Genomic DNA, 25,807 nt, shown 5'->3' on the forward strand with positions numbered 1-25,807 from the left:
CATTTTAATTTGATCAGTCTGTTTCCCAGAAGCTTTATTTCTCTGGTTTATACCGGAACCAATTCAGTGTTATTGATCTGTTTTGTGATATTATGAGCTCTTAATTTAATCAGATCATCTTCATGCAGTGAAACAGCAGAACAATTGCTGTTAAATATTATTGTAAATCAACTGCGTGTAACCAGCTTTGTGAATCCATCTCAAGTTCTTTCTACAATCTTAACTATTTCAGAAGCTAGATTTTAGTCAATTTTTTTCCGTCTATGTAATAAGCGAGTCCGGTATTTCGAAAAACGCAAGGAATCATGGGATTTGTCAAAGATCACTCGCTATAAAGAAAAAGAGAACAAAGTGCTGGCAGCATTAATGTGTATAAATTCTCATCTTTATTCATAATTTATGTGTAAAAATATATTTAATCTGAGGAACGGGGGTGCCAGGTAGTGGGAGAGCAAGGTGGAACAGCGAGAGAGAGGGAGCAGATATATGCGAGTGGGAACACAGGGGGAGACTGGACCGGACTGAAGTCCCCCTAGAGAAGTATGTTTCATCAATGTCCTATTGTAAGATAATGAGGAGGCTTGCTTGTTGATTATTGCATAATATTCAATTCCATTTGTCATTCCTCAACAAGTGTAGCAGTCCATACCTTCATCCCTTGCCTGCAGGAATGCTTAGGTAGCATTTCACCCGAGCTGTTAAGTAACATTTTCTCACAAGTACCAGGTAATGTCCATCTCCAATGTGTGAGAAACAAACTACATAACCTTACATTGCCGGGTCTCCAACCATCAACATCCTTATGCCCCTGTCACACTTAGGAAACCTGAACAGAAACCTCTGGAGCCTATTCGCCAACCCAAGGTTTCCGTGCGGTTCCCGAAGGTTTTTGTCAGTCTCCCTACCTGCTTCCACTGCCTGCAACCTCCGGCAACCACCTGCAACCTCCGGGAACTGCACGGAAACCTTGGGTGGGGCGCAAAGTCTCCAGAGGTTTCCGTTCAGGTTTCCTAAGTGGGACAGGGGCATAATGATCAACATTGATGAGAAATGCAGCTCGACCAGCGCCATACTTACAGTTGGAGGTCAATTCTCAGGTCAAAAGCTGGATATCCTCAAGCGCGGAATTTGCCACCTGACACTGCCAAGATGACAAGTGCTAGGAGTGCGATCTAATACTTGGGTGAAATTCCAGCAAGGACAGGGTTAGTGGTGCAACTGGTAGAGCAGTTGTATCGCAAGGTCAGTGACCCAGGTTTGATCCTGACCTTGGGTGCTGTCTGTGACTGTGTCGGTTTCCTCTGGATGCTCCAGTTTCACCCAATGTCTTTAAGACGTGCAGGTTAGTAGGTTAATTGGCTTCTGTGAATTGCCCCCATTGTTTAGGATGTGGATGTAAAAGTGGGATAACATAGAACCAATGTAATCGATGGTGATCATTGACTCGGTGGGCTGAAGGACCTGTTTTCATGCTGTATCTTTCAATCATTCAATTCAATTTCAAAAAACTCAACAGAAGCTTGATACCATCCAGGGAAAAACAACCAACTTGACCACTAAACCAATCACCCAATCTAAATATTCATTTCTCCACTACTGTGCAATAGTTGTTGGATCATCTACAAACTATACCGCAGTACTTTGCATACACCATGCTGATCAGGGAGTCCAACCCAAGATATCTTCTGCCTAAAAGGACAAGGGTTTTGTACTGGTGGTATGGGAATACCATCCGCTGCATGCTTCATTCAAAGTCACATGCCATGCTGACTTTGAAGTACATCACTGTTCCTTCATCGTCATTCAGGCCAAATCCTAGTATGTTCTCCACAACAGCAGTGTTTCTTCACCAAAGAGACTCCAGTGATGTAACAAAGTAGCCCACTATCACTCTTTCAGGGATAGGATAGGTTTAAAGGGATATGGGCCAAATGCAGGCAGGTGGGACTAGTGTAGATGGGACATGTTGGTCGGCGTGAGCAAGTTGGGACAAAGGGCATGTTGCCATGCTGCATAAGTGAAAAAAAATCAGCAGCTCAACAAGATCACCATTCACGATGATAGAATAAAGCCTCTTATGTTGAAGGATAGTATTAAACACGTCATTCAGAGACATCTGCTGATAATGGGAATGAATTCCCCACATGGTGCTAATTGGGTTGATGTAAATCTGTGGCCTACCTTACAGCTTAGATGCGTTCTTTTTTTTTGTTAATTCCCCATAGAACTACTTCTGCTACTCTCATTTGGAAAATGTAAATCTCAAAGGAATGTAATTCCAAAGACTGATTCTATAATCTTGCCTATTTCTGCCTTCATAATGATTTTGTGGTTACTTTTGGGAAGATCTCAACCTATATTGAAGGTACAAATGGATGTATCCCACATGTCATTCAGCCAAATGGAAACATCTACTTATCTGCAGAACTAATTGAACAACCTTTTGTCAATTGTTTTATTTCACTTCTGCTTCTTTCTAATCCAGAAGCTCTGAGACTAATTATAAAACCCTTATCAGAATTCTGGCTGATGACATCAGTTAATTAAACAGAAACTGCTTTAAATGAAACATATGGGATCCTAAACTTGATGGAAAGAGATATTTAATATAAAATAAAAGGTAGTTTGCAGTTTTGTTTATTGTCACGTGTGCAGTGAAAAGCCTTTGTTGCTGCTGGCCAGTCAACGGAAAAACAATACATGATTACAATCGAGCCATCCACTGTGCACAGATACATGATAAAGGGAATAATGTTTACTGCAAGATAAAGTCCAGAGAAATCTGATTAAAAATAGTCAGAGGGCCTGCAATGAAGTAGATTGTAGCTCAGGACCACTCTAGTTATTGATAGAGTGGTTCAGTTGCCTCATGACAGATGGGAAGAAGCTGTCTCTGAATCTGGAGAAAAGTTAAATTTTGATAAATCAGTGGTTGTGCCGCATTCTAGGAAACAGTTTGTAAAAAAACTTTTAAAAGGGGGAAGATTATTTTCATTTTCTTGAGACCAATTGGTAACTAGAGGCCACAAATTTGTTAGTTGGCAAAAGAACGTTATTGTCACATGTACCAAGGTAAGGGAAATGTTTTTTTTGTTGTTGCATGCTATCCAGACTATACATGATTACAATCAAACTTTTGAAACATTTTGAGATATACTGAGTGTATGTAGTAAGACACTATGCAGGATGTCCATTGGGTAATGACAGTAGTATCCTAAAACATTTACATATTGCACTATAGTTTGTGATTCCTACAAGGTGGAAAATTGAATAATGATGAGATTTTGATATATCTGAGGTGTGGCTGTGCACAAATTAGCTACTTGACAAAGGTGACTGCATTTAAATAATGTATGTTATTGGATGTAAAATGTTATTGGTTTAGTTTAGAGAAACAGCGCGGCAACAGATTCTTTGGCGCATTGAATTAGCGCTGGCCAGCGATCTCCGTAGATTGGCACTGTCATACACACTAGGGATGATTTACAATTTTTACCGAAACTAATTAACCTACAAACCTGTAGGCCCTCCGAGTGTGAGAGGAAACCAGAGCATTGAGAGACAGTCCACATGGTCACAGAGAGAACGTATAAACTCCGTACAGAATAGCACCTGTAGTCAGGATCAAACCCGGATCTCTGGCATGGTAGGACATCAACTCTATTGTTGCGCTACTGTGCCGCCACTGCCAGAAAGTAAACAAGCAGGAATATAATGAAGTTCAATTATGTAAGGGCAGTTTTGAAACCCAGCTGTCAGTATACAGAAGATGTTTTGTCACATCCAAAGTTGTGAAACATAGAAACCTAAAAAATAGGTGCAGGAGTAGGCCATTTAGCCCTTCTAGTCAGCACCGCCATTCAATATGATCATGGCTAATCAAACAAAATCAGTACCCCAATTCTGCTTTCTCCCCATGTCCCTTGATTCTGTTAGCCTTAAGAGCAAAGTCTAACTCTCTTGGAAACATCCAGTGAATTGGCCTCCACTGCTTTCTGTAGCAGAGAAATCCACTCTGGAGCAGAGAACTCCACATATGAAATATATAATAGAATAGCAAACTTATTTTTCTATCTTTTCCAACCAATTCTTCATCTTTCCAGAACTAAGTATCTTAATGCCATGGTGAAATGTGTCCAAGTAAATGATTTTGAAGCTAGTCAGTCTTTGATTTGGAAGCAAGAGTAATGTCACTGCAAAGTTGAATTTGGAGCCTAAGAGAGAGGGGGGGAAGAAGTACGAAACTCACAAACTAGAAGATATAAGTTCATAAGTTACGGGAGCAGAATTAGGCCATTTGGCCCATCAAGTCTACTTTGTCTACTAATTGCCGCTTTATATAACTTTCCCTCGCAACCGCATTCTCCTGCCTTCTCCCTATATCCCTGACACCCTTACTAATTAAGAATCTGTCAATCTCCGCCTTAAAAATATCCATTGACTTGGCCCCCACAACCTTCTATGGCAATGGATTCCACAGATTCACCACACTCTGACTCAAGAAGTCCCTCCTCAACTCCTTTCAAAAGGTACATCTTATTATTCTGATGCTATGGCCTCTGGTCGTAGACTCACCCACTAGTGGAAGCATCCTCTCCACATCCACTCCGTCTAGGCCTTTCACAATTTGGTAACTTTCAATGTGGTCACCCCCTCATAATGTGCTTGCCTCCAGTTTGTGCTTCAAGCTAATTATTTCTTAATCTTACCACCAATAATTTTCATAGTTGTGCTTATTTTTCAACTTTATTACACTTATTGGGTCACCTTATAATTAAGCATGCAGTCTGGGAGTATTACAGCTTTGGAATTGATTTATACTTTTATTCTGTGTTTCAACTGTCGGACATCAAATCTAGCGTTGTTATTTTTTTTTATGCACAGCTAAAAAGGAACAACAAGACACAGATGAGAAAAAAATATCACAAAAGAAAAAAGTTAAAGAACTTAAAGTATTGGATGGCAAAACAGCTCAGAATTTGTGTAAGTTCTTTGATTAGGTTGTCTATTTGTATGTGTCCATTAATCTTTGGTCTGATAGAATAAGGTAAATGATTAACAAATCAGATCAACCAAAACCAAGAATCCACTTTCATCGTAGATGATTGTTGAATAATTTATCATGATTGTTGGAATTTCTACTTGATTAGTTTTATTGTAAATGTACTTTTTAAATAACAGCACATATATGTAATATGTTTCATTTTGTACAGCTATATTCTTGGGTTCTCACCGCTTGCCATATGAAGAAATAAAAAGAATGATTCTTGAGGTGGATGAGAAGCGTCTTACAGAATCACTGATCCAAGCAAGTACTCCCTATTATTACTAAAACTAGTTTACAACTCGCATCATAAATGTGGGATGGATCCAACGCTTTTTTTGGTTTTCTGTCCCTTTTAATAATCAATACGTTCTATATTCAATATTTTACATCATTTAGCTCCCCAATGGCATATTAGGTGAAACATTTAGTGTAGGAAGGAACTGCAACTGGGTTATACCAAAGATGGCTGTGGTTTATCCATAGTAAAGATGAGGAAGTGGGGGCCTAGAAAATGGAAGTCATTGGAGAGACGAAGAGTCTTGGACATAGGTAGGGACGGGTTAGACCAGGATGGATTGGATGGAGTTCAATATTATACACCTCAACATTGTCCCCACTTCCATCATTTCTCTCCTCTGCCTGTCTCTGTAAAAACAATCTACATAATTATCTTTGTTGTAAGTGTAAATTATACTGACTACATGTTTCATTTTGGTTCTTCACTGCTTGCCGTACAATCAGACTAATTGTAACCACAATTAACAGAGCACATAGATACAAACTTGTTCCAAAGGCATAAGGCACATGGGATGGAAATATGTCCCATGTCCCATTTTTCACACAGGGAGTTGTGAGTATGTGGAATTCTCTGTCTCGGAGGGCGGTGGAGGCCGGTTATCTGGATACTTTCAAGAGAGAGCTAGATAGGGCTCTGAAAGAAGCGGAGTCAGGGGATATGGGAAAAGGCAGGAACGGGGTACTGATTGTGGATGATCAGCCATGATCACATTGACTCGAAGGGCCGAATGGCCTACTCCTGCACCTATTGTCTATTGTTTATTGGCACTGAGTCTCTACCAACAATCGAGCATCCATTTGCATTAATCTGAATTACGCTGATTGTTTCCAACATCTTCTATGCTTAGGTCAGATCCCTGAAAGATGTTGTCAATGAGTTGGCAGTCCTTGCTGTTAATACATTTTATGAAATTTAATCTAATAGTCATTGGAGCTTTAATGTGCCTGAAAACATGTAATGATCAATTTTGCAATTAACTTTAAACTGATTTCTTGTTGGCTTGTAATTATTTTTGTCATTACCATGTTTCTTGATCGTGTGATGGTCAAATGATTGTTCATTATAGTTCATTATAATATTCATGCTAGCAGTTTTCAGTCAAGACATTGCTATAACTGTAGGTAATAATATACATCTGCCTTCTTTTCAGAACCTTGTGAAGCAGCTTCCATCGCAGGAGCAGTTGAATGCTTTACTTGAGCTGAAAGAGGAATACAATGATCTCTCGGAACCAGAGCAGTTTATCGTAATAGTATGTATTCTTGTATTCATGTACTAAAAGCAACCAGAAAAAAAGTAGTCCTCATTTGGTGATGTTTGCAGAGTCATAATGTGTATAATAATAAGACTCAGGAGCGTCGACAGTGTTTTATTGTCCTATGACCCGAAATGAAGCAATTAAATTCTTGCAGCACAGCAGGTTCGTAAACATAATACTCAATAGATAATATATCAAACAAAAAAAAAATATGTGCAATATAGTGCAAAAACAAAGTGCCTAGTGCAACCAGGCAGTTCAGAGTTTTGTTAGAGTTTAGTTAGAGTTCCTGGTGTTCAAGAGCTTGATGGTTATTGGGAAGAAGCTGCTTTTGAACCTGGACATTACTGTTTTCAGACTTCTATACCACCTTAACAATGGCAGGAGTGAAATGAGTGGTGTGGATCCTTGATGATGTTGGCTGCCTTTTTTAGGCTGCGCCTCTTCTATATCCCTTTGATGATGGGGAGGTCAGTACCCATGATGGACCATGTGGTATACACCACTTTTTGCCAAAGCCATCATTCCTGGGCGTCTGAGTTGCCGAACCGGGCCGTGATGGAACCAATCAATATGCTCTCTACTGTACAGCTGCATAAATTCAAGAGAATTTTCATCAACATACCAAATCACCTCAATCTTATATTCTGGTACCTACCTTTCATACCTTTGTATTATTCTATCCCCAAAACATGTACTCAGATAGCATTACATTTTACTTTGCACTGTGCTGCAATTTGGTGCATTGAACATGCACCATCTAATAAGACTGCCTCTCTAAACTGAAGATAGATACAAAATGCTGGAGGAACTCAGTGGATCAGCAGCATCTCCGGAAAGAAGGAATAGGGGACGATCTGGACTGAAAGACAGAGGTGGAGGGGTTGGGGGAGGGAGGACTAGAAAAAAAAAGGCAAAAACAAAACATGGCCGGCAACAGACGACCTCAGGAAGGGTGAAGTCCATAATGGTCCATAGTTTTCTTGGGAAGATGTGCTGATGACAGGGAAACAAGGATGGGAACAGTGGAACTAACAGCATAACTTGGGGGGGGGGGGGGGGGGGGGGGGGGGGGGAAAGCAGGAGTTATTTGAAATTAGATAAATCAGCGTTCATACCACAGGGTTGAATGTTGCCCAAAAGAAATATGAGATGCTGTTTCCCCAATTTGCGTGTGGCCTCACTCTGACAGTGGAGGAGGCCTAGAACAGAAAGGTCAGCATGGGAATGGGAAGGACAGTTAAAATGTTTGGCAACTAGTAACCTGGCAACTAGACTGTTTCCTATTTCATCGTTACTTTTTTTGTAATTTTTAAATTAATTTGTATCTCTCTGCATCACCATCTATATCTTCTCGTTTCCCTTCCCTCGACTCTCAGACTGAAGAAGGGTCTCGGCCTGAAACGTCACCTATTCCTTTTCTCCAGAAATGCTGTCTGTCCCGCTGAGTTACTCCAGCTTTTTGTGTCTAACCTCCAAACTGAGTTGGCTGTTGACACCCAAAGTCACACATGATCAGCACAGCCGCAGAAACTGACCCATGAATAGTCAATGAATGTTAAAAAGCTAAATCATTAATTCAAGGATGTTGTGCTACGGATGAGATTAGATTTTCTTTGCAATGTCAGAGAAGGATGATGATTAGGCAGAAGAAAAATTGATTTCCCCTTTTCTTTACTGATCTTTGGGTCACATCCAGCAGAACTCTGATATTAAATCCTGTGATGCACTGTCTTTTTGTTTGCAGCCTTTTATTATGATTCATTTCATCTTGAGCTAACCTTGCTTCCCATGTATTAATATCGTAAATCAATTTATCTTCATCACCTATCCCCTTTCATTGTGATATGATTTACTACTTTCTAAAATCAGGCTTTATGGAACTTTATGGAATTTAGAGATACAGCAAGGAAACGGCCCCTTTGGTCCACCGAGTCCACACCGACCAATGATCACCCGTTCACATTGCTTCTATGGTAGCCCACTTTCTCATCCACTCCCTACACACTAAGGCCAATTTACAGAGACCAATTAACCTAAAAATAACCCATACGTCTTTGCTATGTGGGAGAACATCGGATCACCCGGAGGAAACCCTTACAGGCACAAGGACAACATGCAAACTTCACACAGACAGAACCCAGGCTCAGGATCGAACTCGGGTCTCTGGCACTGTGAGACAGCAGTTCAACCAACGGTGCCACTATGCTGCCCTAAACCCAGGATTGAAATAAGGATCTTTAGATCTTCTAACGTCCTCCCAACTGAGCTATTTCAGTGCCACTATAGATCTCACTTAGCACTGCAATGGCAATTTCCAAACAGACTTAATTTTGATTTCCTTAATTTGAATAACGCGCTTCATAAAAATCTGGGCATTGTTACGCTTCTGTGTACTTCAATGCCCGATTACTATTCTACTCCCCTTACTGTGGAGACTGCACCATTTGTGTTATGTCGTTCATTCTTGGGTTATAGCAATACAGTATAACAATACAGCATAAGAACAGGCTTTTCAGCCCAGAATGTCTGTGCCGAACATGATTCTCAGACTATCACTTATCCACCTGTACATAACCCATATCCCTCCATTCCCTGCATATCTATATGCCTACCCATAGATATTTTAAATACCACTAATGTTTCTTCTTCAACCAGCACCCCTGGCCACCCTCGTGAAAAAATAGTTTCCTGACTCCTTTAAACATTGCCCCCTTCATTTTGAAGCCATGATTTTTCCATCCTGGAAAAAGGATTCTACCCTGTCTCCACACAACCTCTGACATTCCAGAGAAAACAATCCAAGTCTGTCCAACCTCTCTCTGTAGCTAATACCCCCTAATGGAGACATAATTCTGATCAACCACCTCTGCGCTCTTTCCAAAGCCTACAAATACTTCTTGTAATGGTGCAATCAGAACTGTACACAATCATCCAAATATAGTCTAACCAAAGTTCTATAACTCTGTATCATGACTTCTTGCTCCTTATACTCAATGCTCCTATGAAAGCAAGCAGACCATATACCTTATTTAGCTCTCTATCTGCATGTGTTGCCAATTTCTGGGAGTTATGGAATTGCAAAGCCAAGATCCTTCTGTATAGCAATGCTGTTAAGGACCATGCCATGAATTATATATGTTCCCCTTGCATTTGACCTCCCAAAGTACAACTCCTCATACCTGCTTGGATGAAACTCCATCTGCCATTTTTCTGCCTATTTCTGTAGCAGATCTATATCCCGGTATATACTTTCACAGCCTTCCTCATAATCTGAAAAATAATGCCACTGAGAAGGAAATACAGATTGTAATTCATACAAAACATTTCATGTTTTATGATGCAAAGTGATCTGAAATGAAGAACCATTGAAGTCATGACGGAAACAATGCAGGCAATAGAAGTGGGAGGCCCTGAGTGGTGCTCCCCGAGTTCTCTACAAAATGCATCAAGGACACCCCCCTCTCCCCCGGCCTAGCCAAGCTCTCATTTCACTCCTGCTAATGGAAAGAAGACATGGGAACCTGAATACTTTAATGCCCAGGTTCAGGAGCAGCTACAGGTTCAGGAGCAGCTACAGATAGTTAGCAATCTTGTTGTGCAGAGCCCCTGGGGCAACAGTGACCATAATATGATGGAATTCTACATTAGGATGGAGAATGACATGGTTAATTCAGAGACTAGGGTCCTGAACTTAAAGAAAGGAGACTTTGAAGGTATGAAACGGGAATTGTCTGGGATAGATTGGCAAATTATACTTAAAGGATTGACGGTGGAGATGCAATGGCAAAGATTTAAAGACCACATGGATGAACTTCAAATAATGTTCATCCCTGTCTGGCGAAAATATAAAACGTGGAAGGCGACTCAACCGTGGCTAACGAGGGAAATCAAGGATAGTGTTAAATCCAAGGTAAAGTCATATAATTTGGCCAGAGGAAGCAGCAAACCTGAGAACTCAACAGAGAAGGACAAAGGGGTTAATTAAGAGGGGGGGGGGAGGGATGGAAGGGCATGAAAGAAAGCTTGTGGGCAATATTAAAACTGACTAAAAGCACCTTTAGATATGTAAAAAGGAAACGTTTAGTGAAGACCCTAAATGTAGGTCCCTTACAATCAGAGACAGGTGAATTTATATAGGGAAACAAGGAAATGGCAGAACAGTTAAACGAGTACTTTGGTTCTGTCTTCACTAAGGAAGACACAAACAATCTCCCAGAAATACTAGGGGACCGAGGATCCAATGGGAGTGAGGAACTGAAGGGAATCCACATTAGTCAGAAAATGGTGTTAGGTAAACTGTTAGGACTGAAGGCAGATAAATACCCAGGGCCTGATGGTCTGCATCCCAGAGTTCTCAGGGAGGGGGCCCTAGAAATCTTGGTAATCATTTTCCAATGATCTCTCGACTCTGGATCAGTTGCTGTGGACTGGAGGGAAGCCAATGGAACCCCACTTTTTAAGAAAGGAAGGAGAGAGAAAGCGGGAAATTAAAGACCAGTTAGCCTTACATCGGTAGTGGGGAAGTTGCTTGAGTCGATTGCTAAAGATGTTATGGCATTGCATTTGGAAAGCAGTGACAGGATCGGTCAAAATCAGCATGGATTTATGAAGGGGAAATCATGCTTGACTAATCTTCTGGAATTTATTGAGGATGTAACAAGTAGAATGGATAAGGGAGAGCCAGTGGATGTGATGCCTCTGGACTTTCAAAAAGCATTTGACAGGGTCCCACACAAGAGATTAGTGTGCAAAATTAGAGCACATTCTATTGGGGGTAGGGTATTGACATGGATAGAGAACTGGTTGGCAGACAGGAAGACAGTTGGAATTAATGGGTCCTTTTCAGAATGGCAGGCAGTGACTAGCGGGGTGCCGTAAGGCTCGGTGCTGGGACCCCAGTTATTTGCAATATATATTAACGATTTTGATGAGGGAATTAAGTATGACATCTCCAAGTTTGCGGATGACACAAAACTGGTGGCAGTATGAGCTGCGAAGAGAATGCTAGGAGGCTGCAGGGTGACTTGGATAGGTTGGGTGAGTGGGCAGATGCAACGCAGATGCAGTATAATGTGGATAAATGTGAGGTTATCCATTTTGGTGGCAAAAACGGGAAAGCAGACTATTATCTAAATGGTGGCCGATTGGGAAAGGGGGAGATGCAGCGAGACCTGGGTGTCATGGTACACCAGTCATTGAAGGTAGGCATGCAGGTGCAGCAGGCAGTAAAGAAAGCAAATGGTATGTTAGCTTTCATTGCAAAAGGATTTGAGTATAGGAGCAGGGAGGTTCTACTGCAGTTGTACAGGGTCTTGGTGAGACATACCATTCGCTTTCTTTACTGCCTGCTGCACCTGCATGCCTACCTTGCGTACAGTTTTGGTCTCCAAATCTGAGGAAGGACATTATTGCCATAGAGGGAGTGCAGAGATGGTTCACCAGACTGATTCCTGGGATGTCAGGACTGTCTTATGAGGAAAGACTGGATAGACTTGGTTTATACTCTCTAGAATTTAGGAGATTGAGAGGGGATCTTATAGATACTTACAAAATTCTTAAGGGGTTGGACAGGCTAGATGCAGGAAGATTGATTTTCCCGATGTTAGGGAAGTCCAGGACAAGGGTCACAGCTTAAGGATAAGGGGGAAATCCTTTAAAACCGAGATGAGAAGAACTTTTTTCACACAGAGAGTAGTGAATCTCTGGAACTCTCTGCCACAGAGGGTAGTTGAGGCCAGTTCATTGGCTATATTTAAGAGGGAGTTAGATGTGGCCCTTGTGGCTAAGGGGATCAGGGGGTATGGAGAGAAGGCAGGTACGGGATACGGGTTAGATGATCAGCCATGATCATATTGAATGGCGGTGCAGGCTCGAAGGGCCGAATGGCCTACTCCTGCACCTAATTCCTATGTTTCTATGTTTCTATCTGAATGGTGTCAGATTCGGAAAAGTGGAGGTGCAACGAGACCTGGGTGTGCTTGTACATCAGTCACTGAAAGTAAGCATGCAGGTACAGCAGGCAGTGAAGAATGTTGGCCTTCATTGCGAGAGGATTTGAGTTTTGGAGCAAGGAGATCCCACTGCAGTTGTACAGGGCCCTGGTGAGACGGCACTTGGAGTATTGTGTGCAATTTTGGTCTCCTAATTTTTTGAAGGACATTATTGCTATTGAGGGGGTGCAGTGTAGATTCAACAGGTTAATTCCCCGGATGGCGGGACTGACATATGAAAGAATGGGCTGACTGGGCTTGTATTCACTGGAATTTAGGATGAGAGGAGATCTTATAGAAACATATAAAATTCTTAAAGGATTGGACAGGCAGGATGCAGGAAAAATGTTACCGACACTGGGGGTTCAGAACCAGGGGTCACAGTTTAAGAATAACGGGTAGGCAATTAGGACTGAGATGAGGAAAACATTTTTCAGCCAGAGAGTCTGTGAATCTGTGGAATTCTCTGCCACAGAAGGCAGAGGAGGCCAATATACTGGATGTTTTCAAGAGAGTTAATTTAGCTCTTAGGGCTAAAGGAATCAAGGGATATGGGGGGAAAGCAAGAACGTTTTAGATGATCAGCCTTGATTTCACTAGTGATTTGGGGTTTTGTTTTTGTCTTTGCATCTTATTGTTTCTTTTGTTTGTATATATTAGACTTATTTTAATATGGTGTCTACTGAGTGTCTACTGAGACTACATGTAAGAATTTCATTGTTCCATTTCAGGACATATGACAATATGCATATGATAGAGCATTAGAGTTGCTGCCTTACAGCACCGGGGACCCAGGTTTGATCCTGACCTCTGGTGCTGATGTATGGAGATTGTACGTTCTCCCTGTGATTGCATAAATTTCCTCTGGGAGCTCCGGTTTCTTCCCATATTCTAAAGATGTGTAGGTTTGCAGGTTAATTGGCTTCTGTAAATTATCCCTAATCTATAGGATGGAACTAGTGTATGGGCGATCGTTGGTCGGCGCATACTTGATGGGCCAAAGGGGATGTTTCCAAGCTCAATCTCCAAACTAAACTAAACAATGAAACACGCTTGATTTATGCATGCCTATCCATCACTGACGAGCACACAGTAATCCCGGATTATTTGCTTGCACCTGAAACAAAGCTGACAAAGACATGTTAATGTTGTGTTTTCTTGGTTTCTGAAGAATTCATGAATTGTGTTTGTACTTCCCAATCACAGTTGAGCTCCGTGCCCCGCCTGGAGGCTCGACTGAACGCCATACAATTTCAGCTGCAGTTTGAAGAACAAGTTAACAACCTCAAACCAGACATTGTGTCGGTGAAAGCGGCCTGTGAGGAAGTGAGGTCCAGTGAAAATTTTTCCAAGCTAATGGAAATCGTCCTTTTGGTGGGGAACTTCATGAATGCAGGGTCACGGAATGCTGGAGCATATGGATTCAACATTAGTTTCCTTTGCAAAGTAAGTGGGACTGCTGTACTGTGAGTGTTGCACCTATTTGTGTATAATTCTTGCAGATAAAATACAATTCCAAATGTCTTTGGCAAGTAGGATTAATGAGAATCCCAAGGCTTTTAATGCATGGATAGACAATAGATAATAGACAATAGGTGCAGGAGAAGGCCATTCAGCCCTTCGAGCCAGCACCACCATTCAATGTGATCATGGCTGATCATCCCCAATCAGTACCACATTCCTGCCTTCCCCTCCATATCCTCTGACTTCGCTATTTTTAAGAGCCCTATCTAGCTCTCTCTTGAAAGCATCCAGAGAACCTGCCTCCACCACCCTCTGAGGCAGAGAATTCCACAGACTCACCACTCTCTGTGAGAAAAAGTATTTCCTCGCCTCCGTTCTAAATGGCTTACTCCTTATTTTTAAACTGTGGCCCCTGGTTCTGGACTCCCCCAACATCGGGATCATGTTTCCTGCCTCTAGCGTGTCCAAACCCTTAACAATCTTATATGTTTCAATGAGATATCCTCTCATCCTTCTAAACTCCAGAGTGTACAAGCCCAGCTGCTCCATTCTCTCAGCATATGACAGTCCTGCCATCCCGGGAATTAACCTTGTAAACCTACCTTGCACTCCCTCAATAGCAAGAATGTCCTTCCTTACTTAGGGGACCAAAACTGCACACAATACTCCAGGTGTGGTCTCACTAGGGCTCTGCACAATTGCAGAAGGACCTCTTTGCTCCTATATTCGATTCCTTTTTTTTTTAAAGGCCAACATGCCATTTGCTTTCTTCACTGCCTGCTGTACCTACATGCTTACTTTCATAGACTGATGAACAAGGACCCCCAGATCCTGTTGTACTTCCCCTTTTCCCAAATTGACGCCATTTAGATAGTAATCTGCCTTTTGATGTGGTAGGAGCAAGATGGAAGCGAGGGAAAGGTAGGATATGGAGGGGTATGGATCATGTGCAGTCAGATGACCTTAGTCTCACTTGGCATCATGTTTGGCACAGATATTGTGGCCCGATGGACCTGACCCTGTACTTTTCTGTGCTCTATACCACCATGAATAAGGCTTCATGCAAATAAAATCATCACCTCCACATGTGTTCTTATCCAAGCCTCCCACTATCTTGAATTAGATAGCCATCATAATTCATCATAGCTTAATCAACTGTTTTGTGGGAGTTCCTTCACCAAAATGTCCGTGGTGGTTGAAGAAGGTTGCTCATCATCCTTCTCGTGAGAAGTTAGAATGGGCAAGATTGCCATTGCTGGCAATGCATAGATCCCAAAAGAATGACTAAATAAAAACAAGTTTTTTTGAGAGATGATGATAACATTATATGATGCCCCGATGTGCACAGTGATCAAAGCCCCATTAACAAAATCTTAAACTAATTCCTGAAAATATTAGTGATTTCCATGGACTGAGTGGACCAAATCTTACTTTCATCTCCAGTTTTCTGTTTTTTAATATTCTTATTTGATGCAGGAGTAGATAAAGAAGCTTGGTTATGCCCAGTGCATCCCTGTCAATGCGCAAAACCAGTAATGCTAATGGTTTCATAATACTTTCACTCATTATTTATTGATTAGTTTGAGCTCTTCAAGATCTGTCAAAAAACCCATTCTCTTTTTTCCGCTCATTTGTGCAACTGAACAAGGAACCCACATGGAAGGTTGGAATGAAATCCTGGAGCAGATGCTTTGATATTACTTTGATAACACGGTGATTGATTAATTGCTTGAATGTGGAATTATTTTGTAAGGAGAGACTGAGGAGAAATAGCATTTAGGTATTATGAATTGTGATCTCATAGAGGCATAGAGTCATACTGTCAGTAAACAGACTCTTCGGCCCACCTTTCCACACTGATCAACATGCCCCAACTACTCGAGTCCCACATACCTGTGGTTGGCCCATATCCCTCTAAAGCTATCCTATCCATGCACCTGTGTAAGTGTTTCTTAAATGTTGAGATAGTATCTCGTTGAGATAAGATCTGAAGGGATTTATAGGATAGATGCTTTAAGGTCATTATCTTAAGCTGGAGAATCTAGAGTTAGGTGGGCAGCCTCACCATCATAAATTGACCATTTAAGACTACAATTCTTTGAGTGCTCTATCCCATCTTGTGTGCTATGAGCTGAGATGGGGTATTTTACACCTAATGGAATCAAAGAGTATGCAGGATATGAAAATAGAGTCATATTACAGAGCAAGCTAAAGAGGCCACACACCTTATATCTGCTATTTCTTGTGTTCTGATGCTAGGCAAATGTCAATGTTAAATGGGATTCCAAATGTAGCAGGTTGTCTGAACGAATTCTAAAAATGTTCTGTATATTCCAAACATTTTTTAAGTTACATTTTGTTTGCTTATTTTGCAACTCCCTTCCATAGTTTTAAACTGGGAGAGGTATGGTTACCACTGTACTGAGGACAGTTTCTTGCATTTAGAGTAAAATTAGTTCAGTTAAACTTAATCATCAAACTACTCAATAGTGGATAAATGAAGGACATAACACTTAACTCAATCTTGCCTTTGTTGTGCCATCGCACAGACATTTATTTGACAGTGCTGATGATCAGTTTGGGTCCTTAATGCCTTTCCCTCCTACTTATACCACCTAGTTAAACATCCAACTAATCAAAGAAGAGATTCATAAGAGAGTCAATTGCTGTAAAACATTTGGTTTGCTAATGATCAATATAAAAGCAAATCAGCCATTTGTATGCATTCTGATCTGAGTGATTCCAAACCTATAGAATGGTGACACAAGGAATTGCAGATGCTGGTTGACAAAAAAAGACACAAAGTGCTGGAGTAACACAGCGGGTCATGCAGCATCTCAGAGGAAATTAAGAGGCAATGTTTTTGGTCGGGACTGTTCTCCAGTCACATTTGGGTCACAATCCGAAACTTTGCCTATTTATGAGGCACAGTGGCACAGATGTGGAGTTGCTGCCTTACAGCAACAGTGCCTAACAGGTGCTGTCTGTATGGAATTTGTACATTCTCTCTGACCGCATGGGATTTTTCCGTGAGCTCAGATTTCCTCCTACACTCCAAAGATGCACAAAGTAGGTTAATTGGCTTTGGTAACAAAATGTACATTTTCCCTAGTGTGTTGGATAGTGCTGCTGTGCGGGGTGATCGCTGGTCGGTGCAGACTCGTTGGGCTGAAAGGTATGTTTCCGCCCTGTATCTCTAAAGTCTGAAGAATGGTGGTAGATTGTTAGCTGCCTTCTGAAACAGTGTAGCAAGCTGCTAAGCTCAAGGGTAAGTAAGGACAAGCTATAAATGCAGATCCTGTCTGCGTGTCCCACATCTGGTAAATACACTAATATTAATGGATGACTTATTAAACAAGAACAATGTTTATAATATTTTTCTCTGTGTCCTAATTAGCCCCACTCTCATGACAAAGATTAAGATCAGGTAAAGCACTTGCGGTCCAGCACCATCAGAACTGCTTCCCTGGTAGCATTTACTACCACTGGGAAGATGCAGTTTTATTTCCCATGGCAATAAAATTCAGCTTTGTCAGACAAAAATACACTGCCTCTGCAAACCTTATTTTAAAAATAAAATTAAGGTTGTACTTTGTTTTATTTTCTCTGCAGTTAAAAGATACAAAATCATCTGATCAGAAGATGACACTGATGCACTTTTTAGCAGAAACCTGTGAAGAGCAGTACCCCGAGGTTATTCACTTCACTGAGGATCTAAACCATGTGGAAAAAGCAAGCCGAGGTAAAAAATATGCATAAGGCGTGTAAGCGGAGAATGACCTTGATAATAACCAGAAAGTATTAATCTCACCATCCATTAATGCACCCAGTGAAGTGGGTAGCCATTGATCAGAGCTGGTGCAGCAGTCATCTCTGCCTCTGACCTACTTAGCAGTGAACGCTTTGCCTCCAGCTTTCTGTTTGCTTTACTGGCATGGTGCAGTGTTTTTTTTATATCTCTCAAATATATTAAAACGCAGAATCATATTAAGAGGGACAAATAGCTTGTGATTGATGCAAGCCCATGGACGTCAGCGGGACCAGGCTTCCTGTCTACATATGCACATTTGTATACATTGTGTATGGAAGCAAATAATCTCACTGTGCCGTCACATGTGACAATACAGTATTCATATTCCTACATTGATAGGGATTTGTATGTGTTTAATTAATAATTTGGAGCACTGGTTTGAAATATACTCATTTTGCAGTAAAGATTATCATCGCTAGGGCTCACTGTGGTTCCATCAAGAGCTTTTGCTGCGTCTGGATGCTATAATTGCCTTAACCCTTTCGTAGCATTTTTCAACTGAATGAAAAATAATAGGGCGGCACAGAGGCGCAGCGGTAGCATTGGTGCCTTACAGCGCCAGAGACCCAGGTTCAATCCTGACCGCGGAAGCTGTCTGTTTAGAGTTTGTACAGTCTTCCTGTAACGTCGAGGGTTTCCTCTAGGTGTTCTAGTTTACTCTCACATTCCAAAGACGTGTGGAAAAACAATCTCATTTGGAACCGCCCCCAGAAATGGGCAAAATATCTGGCCTAGTCTGTGGAAAAGAAAATCTAAATAAAGTTTCCTGAGAAAGAAATGTTAACGTGCTTCTGCTGTCTGTGGAGATAATATTGTGTAATGCATCCCAAAATGCTTTGTACAGGTATTATTAACAGAATGGTAAACTATATAAAATAAAACATGGTAACAGATGACCAAAGGTATGGTCATGGCAGATCATAAGGGAAGAGAAACGACTGGATAAATTTAGAGAACATTTGTAAGACATAAACCAGGCATGGAATCCTTACTCTTGATGGGTATGGCAGTGCAGTGTTTTAAGGTTCTGAACAGCCTGAGTTCCAGAACAATAATCTAGTCATGTGAATTGGCACACCACCATTTCAGTGAAGGAATTTGATTTCATATAATCAATTAAATCTGGAATTGAACAAAAAAGCTCTCTGCAAACATGATCCTGCCAAATTGCTCCAAAAGCAACTTTTGTTAAAAAGTATCTATCTGAGAACAACATTTTCTAATACCCAGTGATGCACCAGCAGAGTTTCTGCCATGCAGTGCCAGAGACCCGGGTTTGATCCTGACTACAGGTGTTGTCTGTACGGAGTTCACACGCTCTCCCTATGACGCGTGCGATTTTTCCTGGTGCTCTGATTTCCTCTCACACTCCAAAGACATATAGGTTTGTAGGTTAATTGGCTTCTGTAAATTGTCACTCGTATACGGGCTGATTGCTACACTGTATTGCTAAAGACATTTGGGCGTATTAGTAAATCAACCAGTTGATTTTTACTACCTATTTTTACTACCTATCAACTCAATTCAGGGCAAATGGGGATGGACAGCAAAAGTCACCATTGTCACCAATGTCCCAATAAAAATAAACGTATAAGTTTAAAGGTACCGTCGCAATTGGTGGATTAATAGAATTGGAAGATATGCAAAAGACCAGAACTGAAGGCATACAGGTGCACAACCTTTTATCCGACGATCCAAATAACGAAAACCTCCGAATAGCGACATTTTTTCGGTCCTTGAAGAAAGGTCCTTGAAAACGTTCACCGAGGGCGGCCCGCAGAGGTGACAGCGGAACCTCCGGTCGGTCCTCGAAGACAGTGTATCGTGAGTCTTGCATGGGAACTTTTTAACAGCGTGCAGGCAGCAGTAGATTGTCGCTCCCTTCAGTTTCACCCCACCTACACCCCTCTGCTTCCCGGCCATGTGTGTGACCCCTTCCCTCCCCTCTCCAGCTCCCCACTCATTGCACCGGCGCGGGGGCTTTGTACTGTCTTCACGTCGCGATGCTAGCAGCACAGTGCCAGTCACTGGAGAGTCAGGATCAACGGAACACCGACCCCCAGGCCCACTGCAAGCACGGAGATCCCAGATCAGCAACTCCAGCCCAGCCCCAGCTCCAAACAGCACAATACCCCCCTCCCCCTCCAACTCCAGAAGAACACGCTCCCCGTATGGGCAGAAGCTGATGGTGTGCAAGAATAACGTCTTGTTCTTGGGGTGGCGCAGCTCGGGCTGTGGGCGAACTGCCACTTGTCGCCATAGCGGCCCATCGGGGAGCGGATTCCTCTGGAGTTGGAGGGGGAGGGGGGTATTGTGCTGTTTGATCGCCCCCTACTATTCCAGGGACAGAGAGACAGGACGTTCACCGAGGGCGGCCCGCAGAGGTGACAGCGGAACCTCCGGTCGGTCCTGGAAGAAAGGGGAACTAAATCCCCATCCATAAAAGAGAAGGTGAGAGTATATTGCGCGGGAGGGTTAATAATTGACAATATGCTGCTACCTGCCAGCTGCGTTAAAAAGTTCCCACGGTAGACACGATACACAGTGTAGGCAGCAGCAGATTGTCGCTCCCTTCAGTTTCACCCCACCTACACCCCTCTGCTCCCCGGCCCTGTGTGTGACCCCTTCCCTCCCCTCTCCAGCTCCCCGCTCATTGCACCGGCGCGGGGGCTTTGCACTGTCTTCAAGTCGGCGATGGCTGCCAGCAGGTCAGTGCAGTCACCGGAGACGTCAGGACCAATTGGACGTCGACCACCAGGCCCACCGCAAGCACGGAGAACCCAGAGACCCACAGCCAGCAGCAGCCCAGCCCAGCCCCGCTCCAACTACAGAGGAACCTGGGTTGCGGATGACGGGGCGCAGCTCGGGGCGTCGTAGGGGCCCATCGGGGAGCGGGTTCCTGTTGGTCCTGACGTCTCCGGCCACCTGCTATCCTCCGGGAACTGTACCGCCCTTGCAGGAGAGTGTGGTTGTTTGCAGTTGCAGAGGGAGGGGGCAAGGGCGGTACAGTTCCCAGTCTCAGCTCCAGTCCAGGGGGGTGGCCGGAGACGTCAGGACCAACGGGACAGCGACCCCCAGGCCCACTGCAAGCACGGAGATCCCAGAGACCCACAGCCAGCAGCAACTCCAGCCCAGCCCCGCTCCAACTCCAGAGGAACACGTAGGGGCAGAAGCTGATGGTGTGCAAGGTGTTCTTGGGGTGGCGCAGCTCGGGCTGTGGGCAAACTGCCACTTGTCGCCGTAGCAGCCCATCGGGGAGCGGATTCCTCTGGAGTTGGAGGGGGAGGGGGGTATTGTGCTGTTTGATCGCCCCCTGCTATCCCAGGGACAGGGAGACACAGCGGCTTTTTAGACTGGTGGGCAATCACTTCCAAAGTTCTGCCCACACAGTCAGTACACCTCTCCTACACTGCATTTCATACAAACATTTATTCTGCAAGAAAAAACGACATTGAAGACTCAAACTCGCGACCGAGTAACTGCCGGGATCAAGGCGCAAACTCGCGACCTTGCGGATATGAGCCGAACACTCTACCACTGAGCCAGCCATTAAAGTCTACGCTAAAAAATTTCCATTCCCAAGACCGACAAATTCTGAATTACGAAAAGCGTCTGGTCCCAAGGCTTTCGGATAAAAGGTTGTGCACCTGTACATCAACTTCAAAAGGTCTCTAGTGCTGGAAAACATTACAGGAGCAGGCAAAGAGTGAAGTTGTGGAGGGAAGAATACTTCAGTGAGTCTGGGTTGGCCTGAGATATTGATGAGATGTTCAGAAAGCAGTCTTGGTGATAGAAAGCTTAGTTTGCGCAAGAATAGAATGATATGGTAGAAGGAAGACAAGTAGATTAAGACCATGGACAATGTTGATTGTAATCATGTTTAGTCTTTCCGTTAACGGGATGTCATGCAACAATAAACTAAACTAAGCTAAAAATGTAAAGGGAAAAGAGGTGTGGTTTTCTCGTATCCACGAAGAGCAACTCTACTGCTGCACCACTGTGTCGTCTATTCAAGTCTGTATAATCTCTAGCAAATAAAGTAGTTAATTATGCATTGATCGGGAATATATGAACAGGATTTGTTCATTTAGTTCCTCATACTTGTTCATCATTCAGTGAATTTGTGAGTGATCCATGACCTAACTACATGCACTTTCATCCGTTTATCAAACTTGGATTTTCACTCAACAGTTAACACAATACATGTGGATGGGCCTTCACATATTTTGTGAATATGTGGGTGGGCATTCCAAACTTTCATTACCTTCTCAATGTCGAGCTCCAAGAAGGCAAAAAGTATGTTCCTCACTGATTAAGTATATCCTATCAGGTCTACTCTACAAGTTATACAAGCCTTTCCTCATGCAGCCTGTACACTTAGACAAGTCCCTATTGGTATCACTGGATGACAATTAGTAACCTTGGCTAATTTATTTCGTGAGGATGATTGTGGCTCGGATCTATTCCTGTATGTCACTCAGTGCATAATTGAGAAGCTGCCAAGTAAGCGGTTTTCAGGCACTTAATATATTTCTTGTCTACAGTTTCAGCAGAATTACTGCAGAAGAATGTGGAACAAATGGGGAAACAGATTGCTAGACTGCAAAAGGACATTGATAGCTTCCCACAATCCAACGACACTCAAGACAAGTTTGTCGAGAAAATGACAATATCCTTTTTCTTTGCTAAGGGCGTTTCCTATTTTAATACTAGGTGTTGCTTTCATCCCCATATGTGCTTCATATTTTTAACCCAAAATTGGAAAGAATCAAACAGCAGCTTTCATATTACTTTCAGGATGTCCATTACTACATTGCAGGAAATGAGGCAGCCAGTCGATGCTCAACAACCTCCTACAGCTTTGATAATTGTCACCTAATCAGTTTCTTGCAATTGCTTTTCTTGAGGACTAAATATTGGCCTTGCTTTTCTCTGAACTAATGTTGGCTGTTTGTTTTAGCCCACCTGAGTGAGCAGACCGGACTTTGGTCTTCCAGGTAGGTGTCAGAGTGGTAGTGGCTTTGGAAATCAAAGTAACTGCCAACAGGAAACTCAAGACTGGCCCTGCACCCTGCATTTACAGTCAGGAAGATAAATGCCTGGTTTTAATTGCAGCATTCTGGTCATTTATGTCCATAAATAGTACAGTCAAATAAATAGCATTCTCCAGTAAGTATTTTAAAGTTATCAAAGGGCATTTTGATCCTTCTGTCTCTAATTTTTGAATGCTTTGTTGGTCTAGAATCGTCGTACCATGAATAGTACACATCTGAGAGAGAGTGAGCTGTAAATGGAAAAGCAAAGATTTTTTTTTTTTAAAGTCTTCAAATTACAGAAAATGCCAAAAAGAAATGGAGCATGTTCCAATTTTCCGATGTGAGAAAAGATAAAGCTGCAATCGCAAAGTCACAACAGGAAGTAATATGAAGAGTACGAAACTCTTTATTTTAAAAAAAAAAGAGAAGTAATAAAACTTGGATGAATACTCATGAATAAGATGTGTTAGTTCAAAGACTAACTTTCACATTCTGCACAGACAAGTATGAATGAAGATTTACGTACTTATCCCTTGTTAAAGATGGAGAAGCCAAGAATAGAACCAATGAGAGCTGCATTGCAAAGAGTGAAAGATGAGTTACAGGATGAGCAAATGGTTGCTTTTTACCAAGGGGTAAAAGATTCAAAATAGTGATACCCTGAAAAATAAAGTCATTATTATACTTACGTTTCTCTAGAATGAGCCTTGCTTCAATCCTGGACCTTGGACACAATGCAAGAGCTGCTCCTTCAACGGTGCATACTATGCAGGGCTTATTTGACATGTGTTTTGGTAACTGTTTATCCACACAAATAATATTGCAATTTGATATTAATATTATCCATTTCAGCATGGTTGTGCAATATTCCATGTTCTTCCCATGTAAACATTTGCATTGTTTTTACCTAGAGTGAAATTGATGAAGTGATTCACTGTGGTGGAATTAAAATGAGTTGTTCTTGAAAAATCAAAGTATTCAGTAACTAGAAATGGAAAGGTATTTTGATACTGTTAAATGCTGAAAATAGAAGGATACTGAGAATGGCATGTTGCTTTACTGTGGACTGCTTATAATACCTTGTAACAGTGTAAATTAATTGCCTTTCATTGCATCAGAAATGCTATGTCATTGTATGAGCTGGGGTCTGACCTCTGGTTCCTGTATTACAATTAGGGACAGCACAGTGGGACAACGGTAGAGTTGGTGCCTTACAGCATCAGACACCCGGGTTCAATCCTGACCTCAGGTGCTGTCTGTACGAAGTTTGTATGTTCTCCCTGTGACCATGTGGGCTTTCTCCAGGTACTCCGATTTCGTTCCACACTCGAAAGATGGCCAAGTTTGTAGGTTAATTGGCTTCTGCAGGTTGTAAATTGTCCCTAGTGTGTAGGGTAGTGCTAGTGAATGGGATGATCGCTGACTTGGTGCTAAAGGGCCTGTTTCTCTAAAGTCCAAACTGATCATTTGTCTTGTTTTTCTTGTTGTTGGATGAAGGATTCCTCTTCTGTTTAAAACATGAAATAATAGTAAATCATGAAAGCATGCACAGGTAAAGGTTGCTGTCCAAATGTAGCTGTGCACGTTTTGAAGACTGACTTTTACTTAATATCTTTTAAATAGAAGGGAAACTCTTCATCAACTACAACATGAAAAAAATGATCAGTTGTAACGCAGGAAGATCGACTGGGAACACAAACAAATATAAAGACATCCTTGTGGTGCGTAGTTCTCATCCAATACCACAGATGGTGTGGCTCATATATAGGTCATCAACCCCATTGTTTGTAATCTTATACAACTTGATTAATGTACAAGGGAATACCTTAAATCCATTGTAAGCACAATAACAATATTAGAAATAGATGGGATATTATGCTCTTTCATGAAGAGATTCAGCATTGTCCACCCATCATCTTAATATTTGAGCTTTACCATTAACCTATGTTTCACCTTTGATTTTAAAGTTTTTTTTAATGCATTTGCAAAATAATAATTTATTCTAGAGTTTATGTAATATAGTAGCACATGGAAGAGATGTAGAATTGGACTATACTAGTAAAGAATTAACAGTTTATATTGCCCACATTAATGATATTGTTATTTATTTTGCATGAAATTGTTTGAAATTAATCAGTAAAACAGAGGTGACATATTTCTACTTTCTCAGTGAATGTTAACTTTCTAAAATAATAATGCAAATTGATTCGTAACTAAAACTATAACTACTGCCATCAGCTCTAATTGTCAGGAACTGTTCAGTACTTTATTGAATTGTAGTTATTATATGAAATATCCATTAAAGTTGCAATATTCGAACAAGCATTAAAGGAAAATTACATTTGTAGTCCAGCTGCAGTATATTCGTAGTCTCGTAAAGCTTCCAATATTGAGTCGTATATCAGAAAGAGGAAGGTGGGCTGCTTGTCAGATATCCATTGCCCCACTCCCAGGATATTGCAGGAGTTCCTCAGGCCTGTGTCCTAACAGTACAATATTCATCTGCTTCACAATTACTTTCCTTTCATTCTAAAATCAGAAGTGGGGATGTTTGTTGATCAGTGCACAATGTTGAATTTACATCAAGTTCCTCAATATGAAGAAGCCCATGAGTTAAGACCTGAACAAGGCTCCTGAATGGGTTATGTTGGCAGATGGCATTCACTCCACAGAAGTGTTGAGCAATGGCTATCTCCAATAAGAGAAAATCTTCCATGTATTCTTGACGTCTGTAACATGATCATCAACTAATCTTCCACCAGCAATATCATGTGCCGTTGCCATTGACTAGAAAGCCAGGGGGGCCAGACATATGGAAACGCTAGTTGCAAGAGCAAGTAAAGGCTGGGCATTCTCAAACAAGTGGCTTACTTAAGTACACTCTGAACCCTTTCCATCAA

The 25,807-nt window shown here is 41.9% G+C and overlaps 1 protein-coding gene across 1 annotated transcript; it reads left to right on the forward strand.

Annotated features, from left to right (window-relative positions):
* The first annotated feature begins 3,062 nt into the window (after window positions 1–3,062).
* LOC129701361 (protein diaphanous homolog 1-like) lies at window positions 3,063–25,637 on the forward strand. Its single transcript, XM_055642495.1, has 7 exons — window positions 3,063–3,072; window positions 4,885–4,983; window positions 5,214–5,308; window positions 6,496–6,597; window positions 13,803–14,042; window positions 17,673–17,802; window positions 22,416–25,637. The coding sequence occupies exons 1-7, from the start codon at window positions 3,063–3,065 to the stop codon at window positions 22,748–22,750; spliced, it is 1,011 nt and encodes a 336-aa protein (XP_055498470.1). The 3' UTR covers window positions 22,751–25,637.
* The last annotated feature ends 170 nt before the right edge of the window (window positions 25,638–25,807 follow it).

This window comes from Leucoraja erinacea, chromosome 11 (genome assembly GCF_028641065.1).
Source record: "Leucoraja erinacea ecotype New England chromosome 11, Leri_hhj_1, whole genome shotgun sequence".
Taxonomy (NCBI): Eukaryota; Metazoa; Chordata; class Chondrichthyes; order Rajiformes; family Rajidae; genus Leucoraja; species Leucoraja erinaceus.